The sequence below is a fragment of the Entelurus aequoreus genome, linkage group LG21, assembly GCF_033978785.1.
Source record: "Entelurus aequoreus isolate RoL-2023_Sb linkage group LG21, RoL_Eaeq_v1.1, whole genome shotgun sequence".
NCBI lineage: Eukaryota > Metazoa > Chordata > Actinopteri > Syngnathiformes > Syngnathidae > Entelurus > Entelurus aequoreus.
Window position 1 is genome coordinate 29,738,604 of NC_084751.1, and position 17,078 is coordinate 29,755,681.

The 17,078-nt window shown below is 45.2% G+C and overlaps 1 protein-coding gene across 4 annotated transcripts in view; it reads right to left on the reverse strand.

The window, feature by feature from the left end:
• Positions 1–1,219: 1,219 nt before the first annotated feature.
• Positions 1,220–17,078, reverse strand: part of LOC133638587 (leukemia inhibitory factor receptor-like) — an 83,135-nt gene continuing 67,276 nt past the window's right edge. For 2 of the 4 annotated variants that reach the window (XM_062031367.1, XM_062031368.1), the window contains exon 17: positions 1,220–3,182. In XM_062031367.1, coding sequence (XP_061887351.1) covers positions 2,754–3,182 — 429 coding nt within the window. In that variant the 3' untranslated portion in view covers positions 1,220–2,753. Of the gene's footprint in view, positions 3,183–12,193; positions 12,300–17,078 lie in introns of all 4 variants that reach the window. The other 2 variants (XM_062031369.1, XM_062031366.1) reach the window with 2 other exon arrangements.

Here is a 17,078-nt window from a genome sequence, read left to right on the forward strand (position 1 = left end):
CCGCATTGCCGGCAGTAAGTCGGACACGTTTCCAGTGAGGGTTGGACTCTGCCAGGGCTGCCCTTTGTCACCGATTCTGTTCATAACTTTTATGGACAGAATTTCTAGGCGCAGTCAGGGCGTTGAGGGGATCCAGTTTGGTGGCTGCAGGATTAGGTCTCTGCTTTTTGCAGATGATGTGGTCCTGATGGCTTCATCTGGCCAGGATCTTCAGCTCTCACTGGATCGGTTCGCAGTCGAGTGTGAAGCGACTGGGATGAGAATCAGCACCTCCAAGTCCGAGTCCATGGTTCTCGCCCGGAAAAGGGTGGAGTGCCATTTCCAGGTTGGGGAGGAGACCCTGCCCCAAGTGGAGGAGTTGAAATACCTCGGAGTCTTGTTCACGAGTGAGGGAAGAGTGGATCGTGAGATCGACAGGCGGATTGGTGCGGCGTCTTCAGTAATGCGGACTCTGTATCGATCTGTTTTACCGGTCGATCTACGTTCCCATTCTCACCTATAGTCATGAGCTTTGGATGACCGAAAGGACAAGATACAGGTACAAGCGGCCGAAATTAGTTTCCTCTGCCGGGTGGTGGGGCTCTCCCTTAGAGATAGGGTGAGAAGCTCTGCCATCCGGGAGCAGCTCAAAGTAAAGCCGCTGCTCCTCCACATCGAGAGCAGCCAGATAAGGTGGTTCGGGCATCTGGTCAGGATGCCACCCGAACGCCTCCTTAGGGAGGTGTTTAGGGCACGTCCGACCGGTAGGAGGTCACAGGGAAGACTATGTCTCTCGGCTGGCCTGGGAACGCCTCGGGATCCCCCGGGAAGAGCTGGACGAAGTGGCTGGGGAGAGGGAAGACTTGGCTTCCCTGCTTAGGCTGCTGCCCCCGTGACCTGACCTCGGATAAGCGGAAGAAGATGGATGGATGGATGGATTTGCATCTAAGAATTGGAAATAGAACGAACGGAAGGTACACGGACCGACTTGCATGTTATCTTTTATGAAGCTCTAACCACACGCAACATACTAGGGGTGCTCTAAAAAAGTCAATTCACATCGAAATTGTGATTCTTATTAATTAAAAATCAATTTGTAATTTTTTATTTTATTTTATTATTTGTAATTTTTTTCTTTAAAAATACATTTCTAAAAATACTTCATCTCCTTGCTTACGCTGAGTGAATCATGAGGTCCCTAAATAGTCCGACCTTTATAAATATGGTTGATTTAAAAGTAACAATTGAATGTACATGTCACAGTCTGGTGTTTGTCAGGAGCCCAGAATGCAGAGAGTAAGTATGAGACTTTTTTTATTAGGGACGGAGCAGGAAGAACAAAACTAAAGATGTGTAGCATGGAGTGCATCAAGGAAAAATGGAAAAGGAAAGCCGAGCAAATCAAAACTAATGATCCAAGAAGCATCCGAATTGGCAAACAGGCACAGGTGAGGCAGCCTGCATTTAGACCAGAGGAGTGGTGGTAAATAGAGACAAACAGGGAGTGGAACAAAAAAAAGATCATCAGACAGTACAAAATACAGTAACAACTGTGATGTACGATCATGACAGGCAAGGACCAAAGTAATGGCCACCAGTCCAGGATCCTCATTTATAAAGGTCACTGCGCTCCAAAAAAATGGTGTCAACAAGGGTTAAATGTAGGTACTTTTAACTTCCAAACTTTTACGACAGGTGTTGTGAGAGTAGCGTATGTGTGTGTGTGCTCCTTTAAGAATGGCAGTATGTGAGGTGAGCGGTGCGTGAGTAAGTGGGCGAGTGAGGTGAGGGAGCGGTAGCAGTTGTGTGCAGGAGCGCCAGTAGCTTGGTGGATGGCTTTGTGGAAAAACATAAATAAAGTGACAGAGTTGCAACGAATCGACGTCCTTGTCATTCCGACCCAAGAGCGGAACTGTAGGGACCCACTGCCAGGTAAAGTGGAGGCTGTTACCCCCGACAATACTCAGATATCGGTAGGTCGTGATTTCAAACCCCGGCCGAGTCATACCAAAGACTATAAAAATGGGATCCATTACCTCCCTGCTTGGCACTCAGCATCAAGGGTTGGAATTGGGGGTTAAATCACCAAAATGATTCCTGAGCGCAGCCACCGCTGCTGCTCACTGCTCCCCTCACCTCCCAGACGGTGAACATGGGGATGGGTCAAATGCAGAGGGAAATTTCACCACACCAAGTGTGTGTGTGACTATCAGTGATACTTGAACTTGAACTTTACCATTCGCCCTGGAGGGAACGTCTCCCCTGCGCTCCTCGACCACGGTCTGGGAGCCGACAACCAGGAAAGGTGTACCACCAGGGAGGAACTCTTCTGCACAAAATTCACTGCAGGTGTGATTTATAAAAAAGGGCATGTACAAGTGTGCTCAGCATTTATGAATGTGAATTTTTTGTGCCCACATACATTCTGAGGTTTGTGCTTGCATAATGTTTTATGCTGAAATCCATGGACAGTTTCATAAATGATGCCCCAAGTCATGAGTCAGGTGCCAGCTGCAACTGGCAAGGGGGATGCGGACGAGCAACGAGTTGTGGTTAATGGAGGCGAACAGAAAGTGGAATGAAAAAAAAAGCGCGCTGGACAGGAAATAATACAAAATACAGGTAGTAATAACAACTGTCATGTGAGATCATGGCAGTAACATTTTAAGGAACATTTTCCCCATGGAATAGAGTTTGAAAGTGCTGTGAGTTGTCTGTAAACTGGAAACATGCTATTCAGTGTATTAACTATTCGCTAAATGAGCATGCAGCAACTATTCGGTTGAAGCAGACCTTGGTAACAAAATATAGGTAAAGACACAAGGCAAAAGACTCTCCGGAGCATCTTCTGGATGTACAGTATTTCGCTGAGGGTGGTACCCATTGGATCTCGTCACTAAAGAGTGTGTCTCCTGAGAGCCAGGTCCAGAGATGGGCTGCTGGACCCCATTGGTCAGCATCAGGTTGTATGAAGAGTTGAGAGATGTCGTTATCGCAAGAGATGATGATGCTGATGGTGATGTCTGACAGGTCATGGCTGTGCTGGGGATGCTAAGTGCTTCTACTCTATTTGTAGTTCCAACATGTCCTTGGTCCACACAATCAGTCTCTGCAGACACCTCAGATTTGCAGTGTAACTTTGGAATCGTCATCAGTTCGATCTCGTGGTGACTCATCTCCATAAAAACAGGACGACAACTTTTCTGGAAAACAGAGCAAAATTTGAATTCATTTGTGGACAAAATTGTTTTTTAAATATGACTTTTGTACGAAAATACTGGGAGATGCTCCTGTCCTCTTGGAATACTTCCTACACAAGAAAAATATTTGTGATATCACTGAGGTTAGCTGAAAAGGTATGGCTCATCATCTCAAAGGTCAGTGGTTGGGTTTTTCCAAGGGTGGGCAATTTTTTTGGCATAGGGGCTTCACATGGGTCCTAAAGTTTTGCCCGGGATCCCTAGCCAGAAGCTGAAAGATTGAATGATTTTATGAAGTAAAATCTTAATTATTTACTGGGATTCAAAGGATTTCCTTATTGCTTGTGGTTAGCTGTGTATCAACATTCTGACATGTCCACAACCAAGCAAATACATGACAGAATGCTGCAAAAAATCAAGATGAAACACATAAATGTCCAGTAAAACAACTTCATCACATAAAGCTTGCTTCCTCGTCTCTCTCCGTCACAAAGGTTCCCACTTCTTTGTCCACAAGCCCCCCTCTGTTTTATATGAAAGCATCGTCTTCTTAGAGCCTCCTATTTTGATTGTACGAATGGTTCTTTCTATGCAGTCTAAGTCTTTAAAAACACTAGCAAGAGGTGGCTAACAATGGGGGTTCGATTTATTCCGTATAAAAAGCCCTCGAAAAACATCCTAAAACCTCCAACAACACTGCCTGAACTTTTGGGCGCCGCATTGACTTCACAGAGTGCGTTGCAACGTTCGCTATTTCCTGTGACGACTTTGTATGCTGGAACCCAAGATGCAAGGCGGGAAGCAGGTGGAACAAAAATGTCCTTTAATCAAAACAGGTCCTAAGCCAGGACTTGTAATAATAACAAAAGCAATGGGACACAGAAAAGTGTCCCATGGAAAATAAAGAAACAAAGAAACAAACAGGCGGCCAGGCTAGGAGGCAGGGCTATTGTCTGCCGCTGAGAGACGCCAGGCTGAGACGATTTAGCAAAAGGATGATGGTAAGAGGACAGCATAAAAAGGTCTTGCTAGTAAGTTTAGCAGTGCAGTCCAAGATAGTCTCGTGCGGGAACAGCCTTTAGGAAAGAACTGCTGTCTCAGCAATACACCTGCAGCTTATAAAGGGTGACAAGCAGTCAGCCTCAGGTGCGTGCATTAGCTCCGCCTCCAGTCCAAGCAATGGCTACCGAGGAGAGAAAAAAGACAAATGATAACACAGTGAGAGAGTAAAGCAGTGAGGCAAGAACAAAGATTGTAACAGTACCCCTCCCTCTAACGGACGCCATTTGGTGGCTAACTTGGCTTTTCAGGAAAGTGATAGTAAAAATGAGACAAGAGGGTGGGGTCAAGGATTAGGGAATGGGAAACCCAAGAGCGATCCTCTGGAGCATATCCCTCCCAGTCTACCTGATACTGTAGACCGCTACCCCTCCTTCTCACGTCTAAAATGGCCTTGACTGTGAATGTGGGATGGACGTCGACTAGCCTGGGAGGAGGAGGAGCGCTGGAGGCCACAGGCTTGAGATGAGAAACATGAAAAACAGGGTGTATCTTAAGCGACTCAGGCAGCTGAAGCAGAACAGCACTGGAGTTGAGGATTTGCTTCGCAGTGTAAGGATCAATAAATCTGTGTTGCAGTTTTTTGGAGACTGTGTGCAGAGGTAAGTCGGGTGATGACAGACAAACTTTCTGTCCTGGCTTGTAGTCCGGGGCTGCTGTGCGATGACGCTTAGCCAGGCGCTGGTTGCGTTTAGAAGTATGTGCAGCTCGCGTGTTGCGCCAGGCGAGACGGGCAAGGCATAGGTGAGCAGTCATTGAGGGCACAGCAGATTCTGACTTTAACAAAATAAAAGCTGAGGGTTGATATCCGAAAGCAGCCTGGAATGGTGATCCCTGTGGCAGAGCAGACAAGGGAGTTATTTGTATACTCAATCCAAGAGAGGTTAAAATACCAGGAAGCAGGTTGCTGATGGCAAACACAGCGGATCGTGGCCTCCAAATCCTGTTTTGCCCGCTCCGTCTAGCCATTTGACTGTGGGTAGTACTCCTGCCTTGGCTCTTGGTGAGAAGGGTTGCATTTTTTTCTCCTCCCGTCTTCTCCCTGCTTGCCCTCTTTGTCTTGTCCTGTCTACACTTTTTTGAAGCCTCTTTCTCTGCGCTGTCCTCCAAATCTAAACATCAGACATGGAATTGATTAGCTGGACTCTCAAATCAATTGACAAAATCTTTTCGACGAGGAAAGTAGTTTCTGGGGAGCCTGGCTGCCCTGACGGAACCATTGCTGCAGGGGACGTGAGATATTCCTGGGAGAAATGGAGAGTCATGTGCCTCTCAGTCCTTCCGTCGAGGACGTGGAAGACATCCACCTATTTGGAACCGTGATCGCGGGGCATGTGCTTATCTTATTGGGCTGGGCATTGCTCTGGTGTATCGTCAAATTTGGAAGATGATGGCAGCCACTCAAGGAGCCCAAAGGCTGTTTGTCGCAATGGAAGGCTTGGGTCGAGCTGTGGGATCACAGACTGTGGCGATTTCTGAACTGAATCGCAAGATGGATCACATCATGGAGACACTTGTTGAAATGCGAAAATTGGATATAAGAGACAGCATGGACGAATAGAACAGACAAGCTAACCTAATGTCTGCTCGCTTGGAAAAACAACAATCCTAATCTACGATTTGACTCCCTTGAATGGCCTTGACGCTGCTCAAAACAGAAGAAGGCTGTTCTGAAAACATCCCCCGAGGACACCTCAATGATGGACGCTTTGACCTCCCTCCCTCCTCAACAATACCTGGGAGTTGAACTTTGCTTGCACTGGCCTATAGACACAACATCCCTACACCCTGGACACTGGGCATATGCACACAACTCCCCATCCCCACCCCACGCCTTCACCACAGCTTGATTCCCCTTTCGGAGTGATGGACGGATGAGTAGCGCTTTTTAGCTGCAGCCGGCCTCCTTGGCTCCAACTCCTTTTCCTCTGTTGCAAGTTTTGTGATTATATCTAACATGTTTATGTGTGCTACGGCTACGAGGTTTTTTCCTTGGCCTCTGTCTGGACTCACTCCCGGAAGTCCAGCCTTTGACTGAATATTTTTTTACTCTTCTCCCCTTCCCCAATATCACCTGTTTCCCACCTTTTTTAAGAAGTGCTGTAAGTGGCTGACCCGATGGCGGTCCTGTTCTTGTCTCCCTGTAATGTATGTCTGCTCTTAGTGGGACTGTGCCGAAAACGTAATTTCAGTTCTTATATGTCTTGTACATGGTACAGAATGGACAATAATAAAAAGCACCTTGAACCTTGAAGACAGGCTGGGCGAAGCCCCCAGGGACTTGCAGAAAGCCTTCCAAACTGCCGACGTAAATTGTGGTCTTCTATCTGAGACCACATCCATGGGAATGCCATGCAGTCGAAATACATGAAGTACCAGAAGATCAGCAGTCTCTAAGGCAGAAGGTAATTTAGGCAGTGCAACAATATAAACTATCTTTGAGAATCTGTCTACCAGGGTGAGTATGACTGTGTTGCCATTATAGGGCAGCTGTCCCGTAACAAAGTCCAAAGCCACATGTGACCAGGGGCGGGTGGGAATGGGCAGTGGCCGCAGGAGTCCTGCCGATGCCTGGTGGGAGGACTTGTTTTGTGCACAGACTGAGCAAGCAGACACACACCCCCTCATATCTGGTCTGAATGAAGGCCACCAGAATTGTTGTGAAAGAAGGAGGATGGTGTAGCTGACTTCAGGGTGGCAGGCAATCTTAGAACTGTGCGCCCAGCGCAGGACGTCAGGACGGAGCTTAGGGACCAGAAACAAGGGATCCTTTAAACAGCTCTCTGGGGAAGAACAGTACTTGAGGGCATTTACAATCTGCCTCTCCACATCCCACTGAAGCGCCCCTAGAATCCGAGATTCTGGAACGATTGTCTCCTGATGGCCTCCTCAGCCTTGAGAGAGCATCCGGCTTGCTGTACAGGGAGCCCGGGCAGAAAGTAAGGATGAAATTATTTTGGGTGAGAATCATAGCCCATCGTGTCTGTTGAGGATTGAGTCTTCTGGCGGCGCGCAGGTAAGACCGATTCTTGTGATCCATGTGCACGACTGCCATCCATTTCCTTTTGCCATAATTGTACTCTGCCGGGGTCAGGCGACATGAATGAATTGATTAACGTGGACCCTGACTTGAACAAGTTGAAAAGTTTCAATCAATCAATCAAAGAAGAAGGCACAGGGGTGAACCTCTGGTCGGACAAGGAGCGCTGAGAGAGGACAGCCCCATCTCCCGTATCAGATGCATCAACCTCGACAACAAATTGAGAAGAGTAAATGAGAACAGCAGCATCCATAAACAAAGACTTCAGTTTTTCAAAGGCAAAGTTAGCATCAGGGTTCCACATAAATGTAACCTTACAGGAATTGAGCCTTGTTAAGGGTTCGGCCACCCAACTAAAGTTTCAAATAAAATGAAGAAAAATTGACAAAGCCTAAAAACCTTTGAAGCTACCTCCTGGTGGTAGGAGCGGGCCACTTAACCACAGCCTGAATCTTGGTTGGATCCGCTCTCAGTTGCCCATTCTCCACAATGAAACCCAAAAAAGCCAACGATGCCGTGTGAAAAGAACACTTCTTGGCGTTAACAAAAAGCCTTATCTCTAGGAGCCTCTGAAGAACGAACCGGACCTGCTGTATATGGTCTTCCAGTGTGAAAGAAAAAATCAATATGTCGTCTAAATAGACAAACACAAATTGTTCAAGCATGTCACGGAGTACGTCACTTATAAGTCCTTGAAAAACTGCAGGAGCATTCATGAGACCAAAAGGCATAACAAAGTACTCAAAGTGTTTAAGAGGGGTGTTGAATGCTGTTTACCACTCATCTCCCTTTCTAATCCGAATAAGGTGCTAAGCACTGCACAGGTCCAGTTTAGTGAAGAATTTAGCTGAATAGAGCAAATTAAATGTACAATCTAATAAAGGTAAATGATATTTATTCTTGATGGTGATGTTGTTAAGCGCACGATAATCGATACACGGGCGGAGGGATTTGTGGCTTTTTTCAACAAAAAAACCCCTGCATCAACCGGCGAGGAGGAGGGACGAATTATGCCTGATGCAAGCGAAGACAAAATATACTCCTCCAGAAACTCAATCTCGGGTTTGGAGACCTTTTGGAGCTCTATTCTTGCTAAAAACCTCTCGGAGGTCATGATACAACGGAGGAACTAGCAAAATATCAATGTCTTCCGGTGTGTCTGTGTGAGAAGAAGTGGGTGGACATGCCGATTTAGGACAGTGTGAGTGGCAAAACACACTCCAATTTATGATTGAGGCTCTCGACCAATCGACATGGGGATTATGTTTACGTAGCCAGGTGAGCCCAAGCACTACGGGTGCAGAGCGAGATGGAATTACAGAAAAAAATTATCATCTCATGATGATTTCCTGACAATCGGAGGAAAACATCATTAGTTTGTAATTCAAAGCTAGCCAAATGATGGCCGTCAAGTGAGCGAACAACTTTAGGAGATGGTAACTTACACTGTAAAAAAAACGGTCATCTCCTGGCAGCTACAGCTGCCAAACGAAAACCATAAAATTAAAGTAAAACATTGTAAACCAAATAATGATCAAAAACATTATATTTACAGAAATTTTCATGAAACGTTTTGCGGAAAAATATCGTAATTTTACAGATTTTTACTAAATTATTAAGATCAACCACCTTTAATAAAGTGACGATGCAAACAGTTCTGCAGAAAAATACCTTATTCTACAGAGTTTTTTCCAAATTATTACGATCCAGCACCTTTAATGAAGTGACAATGCTGGCAGTTCCACAGAAAAATACCATTATTTTACAGATTTTTTCTGAATTGTTAAGATCAACCACCTTTAATAAAATGACGATGCAAGAAAATAAAAATACCTTTATTCTACAGCATGGGTGTCAAACTCTGGCCCGTGGGCCAAATTTGGCCCGCCGTGTAATTTCACTTGGCCCTTGAGGCGATATCAAATTAACACTAAAGCTGGCCCGCCGATCCTCCCGGGAGTCTTCCAAACGCCAGCCAGCCAGCCAGCCAGCCAGCCCAACGAGTGCTTGCCCAGTCACATAACATGTGCGGCTTCTGCACGCACACACATTAGAATGCAACCCATACTTAATCAACAGCGATACAGGTTACACTGAGGGTAGCCGATTAAAAAACGTTAATACTGTTAGAAATATATGCCACACTGTGAATCCACACCAAACCAGAACCCTTTGCAGCACTAACTCTTCCGGGACGCTACAAGGTGTGTGTGTGTGTGGGGGGGGGGGAGGTTTGGTGGTAGCGGAGGTGTATTTTGTAGCGTCCCGGAAGAGTTAGTGCTGCAAAGGATTTTGGGTATTTGTTCTGTTGTGTTTATGTTGTGTTACGGTGCGGATGTTCTCCCGAAATGTGTTTGTCATTCTTGTTTGGTGTGGATTCACAGTGTGGCGTATATTTCTAACAGTATTAAAGTTTTTTATACTGGCACCCTGAGTGTAACTTGTATCACTGTTGATGAAGTATGCGTTGCATTCGCTCGTGTGTGCGTACAGAAGCCGCATATATCTTGTGACTGTGTCTGAACAATGTTAGAATGGATGAAAAGCGGACGTGACGATAGCTCGTAGAGTACGTGAAAGGTTAATTTGTTCAACCTTGGCCCGCGGCTTTGTTCAGTTTTAAATTTTGGCCCACTCTGTATTTGAGTTTGACACCCCTGTGTTAGATTGTTAGTATGGACATAGACTTATAGACTTTTATATAACAAGCTACATATTTAATGAAAGATAATTACTGTAATTTTACATGAATTTGAAAGTAATTTAAGAAAACAGAAAATGCTATCTATAATTAATTTGGTATTTTTCTGTAAAAAAAAATAGAAATATACATAGTTTGTCATTACTGGCATATTACTTAAAATAACAGGCGGATTGTTTATTTACAGATAATGTCATCAATTCTACAGTTTTATAAACTATTTAAAAAAGAAAATAAAAATTACAGTAGAAATTTAGAGTAAATTAACCATAAAAATAGGATTTTTTTTTACAGTGTAGCAACAGGAATGGCAAGACGTTTAGCATAAGCAGAATCAATAAAACAGTCGTCCGATCAAAAGTCTATTAAAGCAGTGATATCGGTATCTCTATCGGACCAAGACAGCATACCTGGCACCTGTAAACGGCTTGTCTGTCCGTATGGCACTGTGGCTGGGTAGGACGAACTAGGACGAGAGGGTGAAACGGCCTCTCGGCTTGAGTGAGTCGATTACTACCCAGCTGCATGGGTTCATCCACCCCTTGTGTCGACGGATACTCCAAGAGTCGAGGCCTGGACTGAAGAAGCTGGTTCGCCGGAAAGCTCCGGTTGCTTGACACAGTGCCCCCACGCTGCTGTATCCTGTCCTCCTCTTGGTTTTTGAGAAGCTTGTGGATGAGTACCGGCATGGCAATCAGGTCGTCGAGGTTGTCAGGAACGGCCACAGAAATCATCTTGTCCTTGACAGGGTTGGCGAGACCCGCAAAGAAAGCGTCCAGCAGTGCTGAGTTGTTCCAGTCGCTATCGGCCACGAGAGTGCAGAACTCGATAGCGTAATCAGACACGCTACGCCGCCGCCCCATGTTTTAGCTTGAGCAGGGTATTAGATGCTTCACGTCCAGGAGGATTGCGCTGAAACACTTGCTCCAAGGATCTTAAAAACGCCTTCTAGGAAGAGCAGATGGCCGACCGTGGATTCCACTTGGCCGCGGCCCATACTGCGGGTCTGCCAGACAGCTAAGAGATGAAGAAGGCTATGCGGGAGCACTCCATGCAAAAAGCAGCAGCTTGTAGCTTAAAATGCAGCTAGCACTTAGTCAAGAAGGGGCGCACATCCCCGGAGTCTGCAGAGAATCTTTCTGGTCTGGAGATGAGAGGATTAGGGTTTGAGGAGACGTCCTCTGGCAATGCCTGGCTGGCTGGATCCACAAGTGCAGTAGCGCTGGAGACAGCGGGGACAGTGGGGGAGGACCCGCTCTGCCAGGCTGACAGGAGATTATTAAATTGGGTCTCAAGTCCCCCCATGTGGGCATCTTGACGATTTGCCATGTCTTTTACATCCGCTCCCAGTGCGGCAAACTGGTCCTCTTGTCGACCCAGGTGCTGGGCCTGAGCACAGAGGCCCTTTTTAAAGGAATCTGTCACCGCCTGCTGCCACCTTGTGGTTTGTATGCTCAGTTTTCCTTGTTGGTGCAGCAGACCTGGTTCTTACTTTTTGTCTTCCTCAGAGTTCCTGTGTTTCCCTGTGGGCGGAGCTGCAAGACGTGCACAGCTGTGTCTAATCTACCAGCACTATTTAAGCAGCACCTGGTCGGCTGGATGGCACTCGGCTATTCCACTCCTTGACTGATTGTATGAAGACTCCTATGCTCCTTGTATTTTTTCCTACGTACCATCTTGGCTATTTCCAGTGCCATCCAGCTGGGTATGTACGTTGATAGTTTGCACGTCTTGCAACTCCAACCCAAGTTTAGTTAGTTTGTATATTAGCCTTTGTTCTTTTTATCACGGTGCTCTTTTTGCACCGTCGCTTTTTGTTATATTCTATTTTTGGATAATTGTTGTGATTACTACTTTTGTTAAGTAAAGAACTATTTACTATCAATTCCATCTGCATCCTTGGGTTCCTCTGTTCCACATTTAATTGAAATGTGACAGAATCTACCTCTGCGAGGTCCATTCTTTGAGGCCAGTTCTTTCTGTGACGGCTTTGTATGCTGGACCCCAAGATGCTTCAAAGGCGGGAAGCAGGTGTAACAAAAATGTCCTTTAATCAAAACAGGTCTTAAGCCAGGGCTTGTAAGAATAACAAAAGGTGATGGGACACGTAAAAGTGCCCCATGAAAAAATAAAGAAACAAGGAAACAGATAGGCGGCCAGGCTAGGAGGCAGGGCTAAACTGACGCTGAGAGACGCCAGGCTGTGACAATTTACCAAAATGATGATGGCGTCTCTCGGCAGTACACCTGCAGCTGATATAGGGTGGCAAGCATTCAGCCTCAGGTGAGTCCATTAACTCTGCCTCCAGTCTAAGCGATGGCTACCGAGGAGAGAAAAAAGACAAATGAGAACACAGGCGCAGGACGACAAAAAAGCAGTGAGGCAATAACAAAGAATGTAACATTTCCTTCGACAACAACAACAACTACTAATCGTGGCAGATTTCATGAGAGCCAACGTCGACTACTTTGGGACAAATCATAATCCAGAACCTTATCTTTTTGGGCCTGAATACACGGATGATGAGCTGCAAGTTTTAAAAGCTGTGTGCTAAACAGATCTAGCTACAGTCGTGGTCAAAATATTACATACCCATGTAAAGAACATAATGTCATGGCTGTCTTGAGTTGCCAATAATTTCTACAACTCTTATTTTTTTGTGATAGTCCTTGGAGCACATACTTTTTGGTCACAAAAAAAATTCATGAAGTTTGGTTCTTTTATGAATTTTTTATGGGTCTACTGAAAATGTGACCAAATCTGCTGGGTCAAAAGTATACATACAGCAATGTTAATATTTGGTTACATGTCCCTTGGCAAGTTTCATTGCAATAAGGCACTTTCGGTAGCCATCCACAAGCTTCTGGTTGAATTTTTGACCACTCCTCTTGACAAAATTGGTGCAGTTCAGCTAAATTTGTTGTTTTTCTGACATGGACTTGTTTCTTCAGCATTGTCTACACGTTTAAGTCAGGACTTTGGGAAGGCCATCCTAAGACCTTAATTCTAGCCTGATTTAGCCATTCCTTTACCACTTTTGACATGTGTTTGGGGTCATTGTCCTGTTAGAACACCCAACTGCGCCCAAGCCCCAACCACCGGCTGATGATTTTAGGTTGTCTTGAAGAATTTGGAGGTACCGTATTTTTCACACTATAAGGCACACCTAAAAACCTCCAATTTTCTCAAAAGCTGACAATGCGCCTTATATATGAACCAATATTAAGCCACAACAAACTTAAACTTCATTTTCATAAAGTTTAGGTCTCGCAACTACGGTAAGCAGCCGCCAACTTATTTTTCCCCCGTAGAAGAAGAAGCGCTTCTAACCCAAAAATGGCTCCTATTAAGAGACACGCTTACGACGCAGAGTTTAAACTTAAGACGATCAGTCACGCAGTAGAACACGGGAATAGAGCAGCAGCGAGAGAATTTAACATAAAGGAATCAATGGTGTTTAACTCGGACACTGAAGAAGAAGAATTTGAGGGATTTGTGGATGAGGAATAACTTCATAAAGTGAGCTTTACATGTTTATTTTGTGTGTTGTGTTGTGTGACATTAACTTTTGAGCAACGTTGAGTTATTGATATTATTATTGCTCTGCACTATTTCGAGTATTACTATATTGTGATTGCACTAATGTTTGATTTACCGTAACAGTATCACTGTTTTTTACGTGTTTATTGAATCAGGGAAAAGTTCCCCTCCACTGTGTGATATAAGTGTTGCACTACATGTTATACCTTGCTGTTGTTAAAAGATAAACAAAACACCACGTCACTGACTTTACCTCGGGGAAAATAATAAAACAGCTGTTTATTCATTTTGGGAGTGAACAGAGTTGTCAGAACGCTGGTTTGTAATCTATTAATAAAGTTTGACTGACCTATCTGCCTGTTTTGTTGACATTCCCTTTAGCGCAGCTCCATCTAATGGATGCATAGGTGCGCCTTATAATCCGGTGCGCTTTATAGTGTGGAAAATACGGTAATTCTCCTTTTTCATTGTCCCATTTACTCTGTGTAAAGAACCAGTTCCATTGGCAGCAAAACAGACCCAGAGCATATTACTACCACCACCATGCTTGACGGTAGGAATGGTGTTCCTGGGATTAAAGGCCTCACATTTTCTCCTCCAAACATATTGCTGGGTATTGTGGCCAAACAGCTAAATTTTTGTTTCATCTGACCACATAACGTGTCTCCAGAAGGTCTTATCTTTGTCCATGTGATGTCAGATGAAACAAAAATTGATCTGTTTCGCCACAATACCCAGCAATATGTTTGGAGGAAAAAAGGTGAGGCCTCAGGAGAGTAAATGGGACAATGAAAAAGGAGGATTACCTCCAAATTCTTCAGGACAACCTAAAATCATTAGCCTGGCTACATATTGTGTAGTGTAAATTTAAATGTTTTATGTGTTTCCTTTTCATTTACTGTATTTGTAGGTTGCAGAAGGAGTACATATTATTCCATGAGTTGATTTTATTCAGATAAGTCAGGCACAAGAATAGCTTTCATAGATGTTATTAGAGGCGGTGCAGCAGTAGTAGCTCAATATCTGCAGTGCCTATTCCGTGATCAAAGAGCCTTGTTGCTATAAATAGTTCCTCGGCGTTAGCTCCTATAATAACAACGTCGCTAATACTTGGCAATATGCAGAAATGCAGTGTTGGTGCTCGGAATTTTCAAAATGGGGCCCCAGGAACCCCATCAAGTCATAAAAATGGGAATGTGTGGTTCAACAAAAAAATTGGTAAATGTCTATAATTATTACTGTTACTCATTTATGTTGGATACATTTTGCTTGTCGGTCAGAGGAATTTGATTGGCTTTATCTCTTGTCCACGCCTACACAAAGGGAGCGCGTGCACATACACAAAAGCAGCAATAATAGCCAACGTTAGCTCGCCGAATAGCTATCATTAGCTAACAACACAAAGCTAATGCGCAAGCGCATGTTACGCACGGGTGTAATTACATCATTAAGTGATAAAAGCCGTAAGAGGGGGGAATATAATGCCTAAAACCATACTTGCCAACCCTCCCGATTTTCCCGGGAAACTCCCGAATTTCAGTGCCCCTCCCAAAAATCTCCCAGGGCAACCATTCTCCCGAATTTCTCCTGATTTCCACCCGGACAACAATATTGGGGGCGCGCCTTAAAGGCACTGCCTTTAGCGTCCTCTCTCACCTGAAAAGGAGACTATTATACATGTCTCCGTTATCCATGGGTTTATCTATAACCCATAAAGTAGGCAGGCACAGAGCTATTTCTCAGCGTGTGTTTATTCCAGCCGGCACGTTAATACACTGACACACAACATCCCGATTCCCATCATGCATTGCTTCAAAACTACGGCAAGTAGTAATGTCCAAAAACATAACAGAGACGAAGCAGAAGAACGAAGAAGAGACATGGCGACGACGAGTAAGAAGAAGTACGCTTGCAAGTTCCAAAATGATTGGAAAAAATTATTTCAGTTCATCCAGGACAGCTCGAAGGAGAAGGGGTATGCTGCCTGCAGATTTTGTAGATCAGACCTCTCCATTGAACACGGTGGCCGAATGGATATACTCATTCATGAACGGATTTTTCATATATATAAATATATACACAGTACAGTATATATAGGAAATACTAAAATATATACACCCCCGCTACAGCCCCCCCCCCCCCCCCCCCATATCCCGAATTTGGAGGTCTCAAGGTTGGCAAGTATGCCTAAAACACATTGTAAAGTTAGCGCCCTCTAGGCATCCGCATAAAGGTTGCAAACAGCCCCTTTTAATTATCCTAACACCGTGATTACCACACTTTGATACATCAGAATCAGAATCAGAATCAGAATCAGAATAGTTTTATTGCCATTGTTTAAGAACGGGTTCACAAACTAGGAATTTTTCTTGATGCAATCGTGCAACATAAAACACATATAACACATATTTGGTAATAAAAAGAGCTGTAACTGAGCTATCAGATCTTGATATAGACTTAGAAGGAATTCAAGGAATTCAAGGAGCTACTGTTAGGAGTTATTGTTCATGTGCCTGATAGCCGAGGGGAAAAAACTGTTCAGGTGGCGTGAGGTGTGGGTCTGGATGGAGCGTAGTCTCCTGCCTGAGGGTAGAGGGGAGAATAGTGTGTGTCCAGGGTGAGAAGAGTCAGCTGTGATCCGACCCACACGCCTCCTGGTCCTGGAGGAGAACAAGTCCTGGAGGGATAGGAGCTTGCAGCCAATCACCTTCTCAGCAGCATGTACAATGCGCTGCAGTCTATGCTTATCCTGGACTGTGGCGCCGGGGAACCACACGGTGATGGAGGAGGTCAGGATGGACTCGATGATGGCTGAGTAAAACTGCACCAGCATCTCGGTCGGCACCTTAAGTTTACTCAGCTGCCGCAGGAAGTACATCCTCTGCTGGGCCTTCTTGATGAGGGAGCTGATGGTCAGCTCCCACTTGAGGTCCTGGGTGATGGTGGTGCCCAAGAAACGGAAGGAGTCCACAATGGAGACGGGGTGAAGGAGGATGGTGGGGCTGTGACTTTCCTGAAGTCCATGATCATCTCCACTATTTTCTGGGCGTTCAGCTCCAGGTTGTTGAGGCTGCACCAGGACGCCAGCCGGTCCACCTCTCTCCTGTAGGCGGACTCATCGCCATCCGAGATGAGCCCGATGAGAGTGGTGTTATCCGCAAACTTGAGCAGTTTTACGGACTGGTGACTGGAGGTGCAGCAGTTTGTATACAGGGAGAAGAGCCAGGGGGAGAGTACACAGCCCTGAGGAGTACCAGTGTTCGTGGTTCGACTGTCCGAGACAATCTTCCCCAGCCGCACGTGCTGTCTTTGGTCTGTCAGGAAGTCATTGATCCAACAGCAGAGGGAGTCGGGCACGCTGAGCTGGTAGAGCTTGTCTCGTAGCAGTCCAGGGAGGATGGTGTTGAAGGCATTTACGGCAAGGTGATACTGCTCATTTACTGGAGATGCAGCAGCTAGCGCGCAGCTACTGCTGGTGATCACTAGCTAGCAGCTAGCGCCGCTAATTGATAGCTGCCAAGTAAAGTTCATTTTGTTTCGGTTGTTTATGTATTCTTAA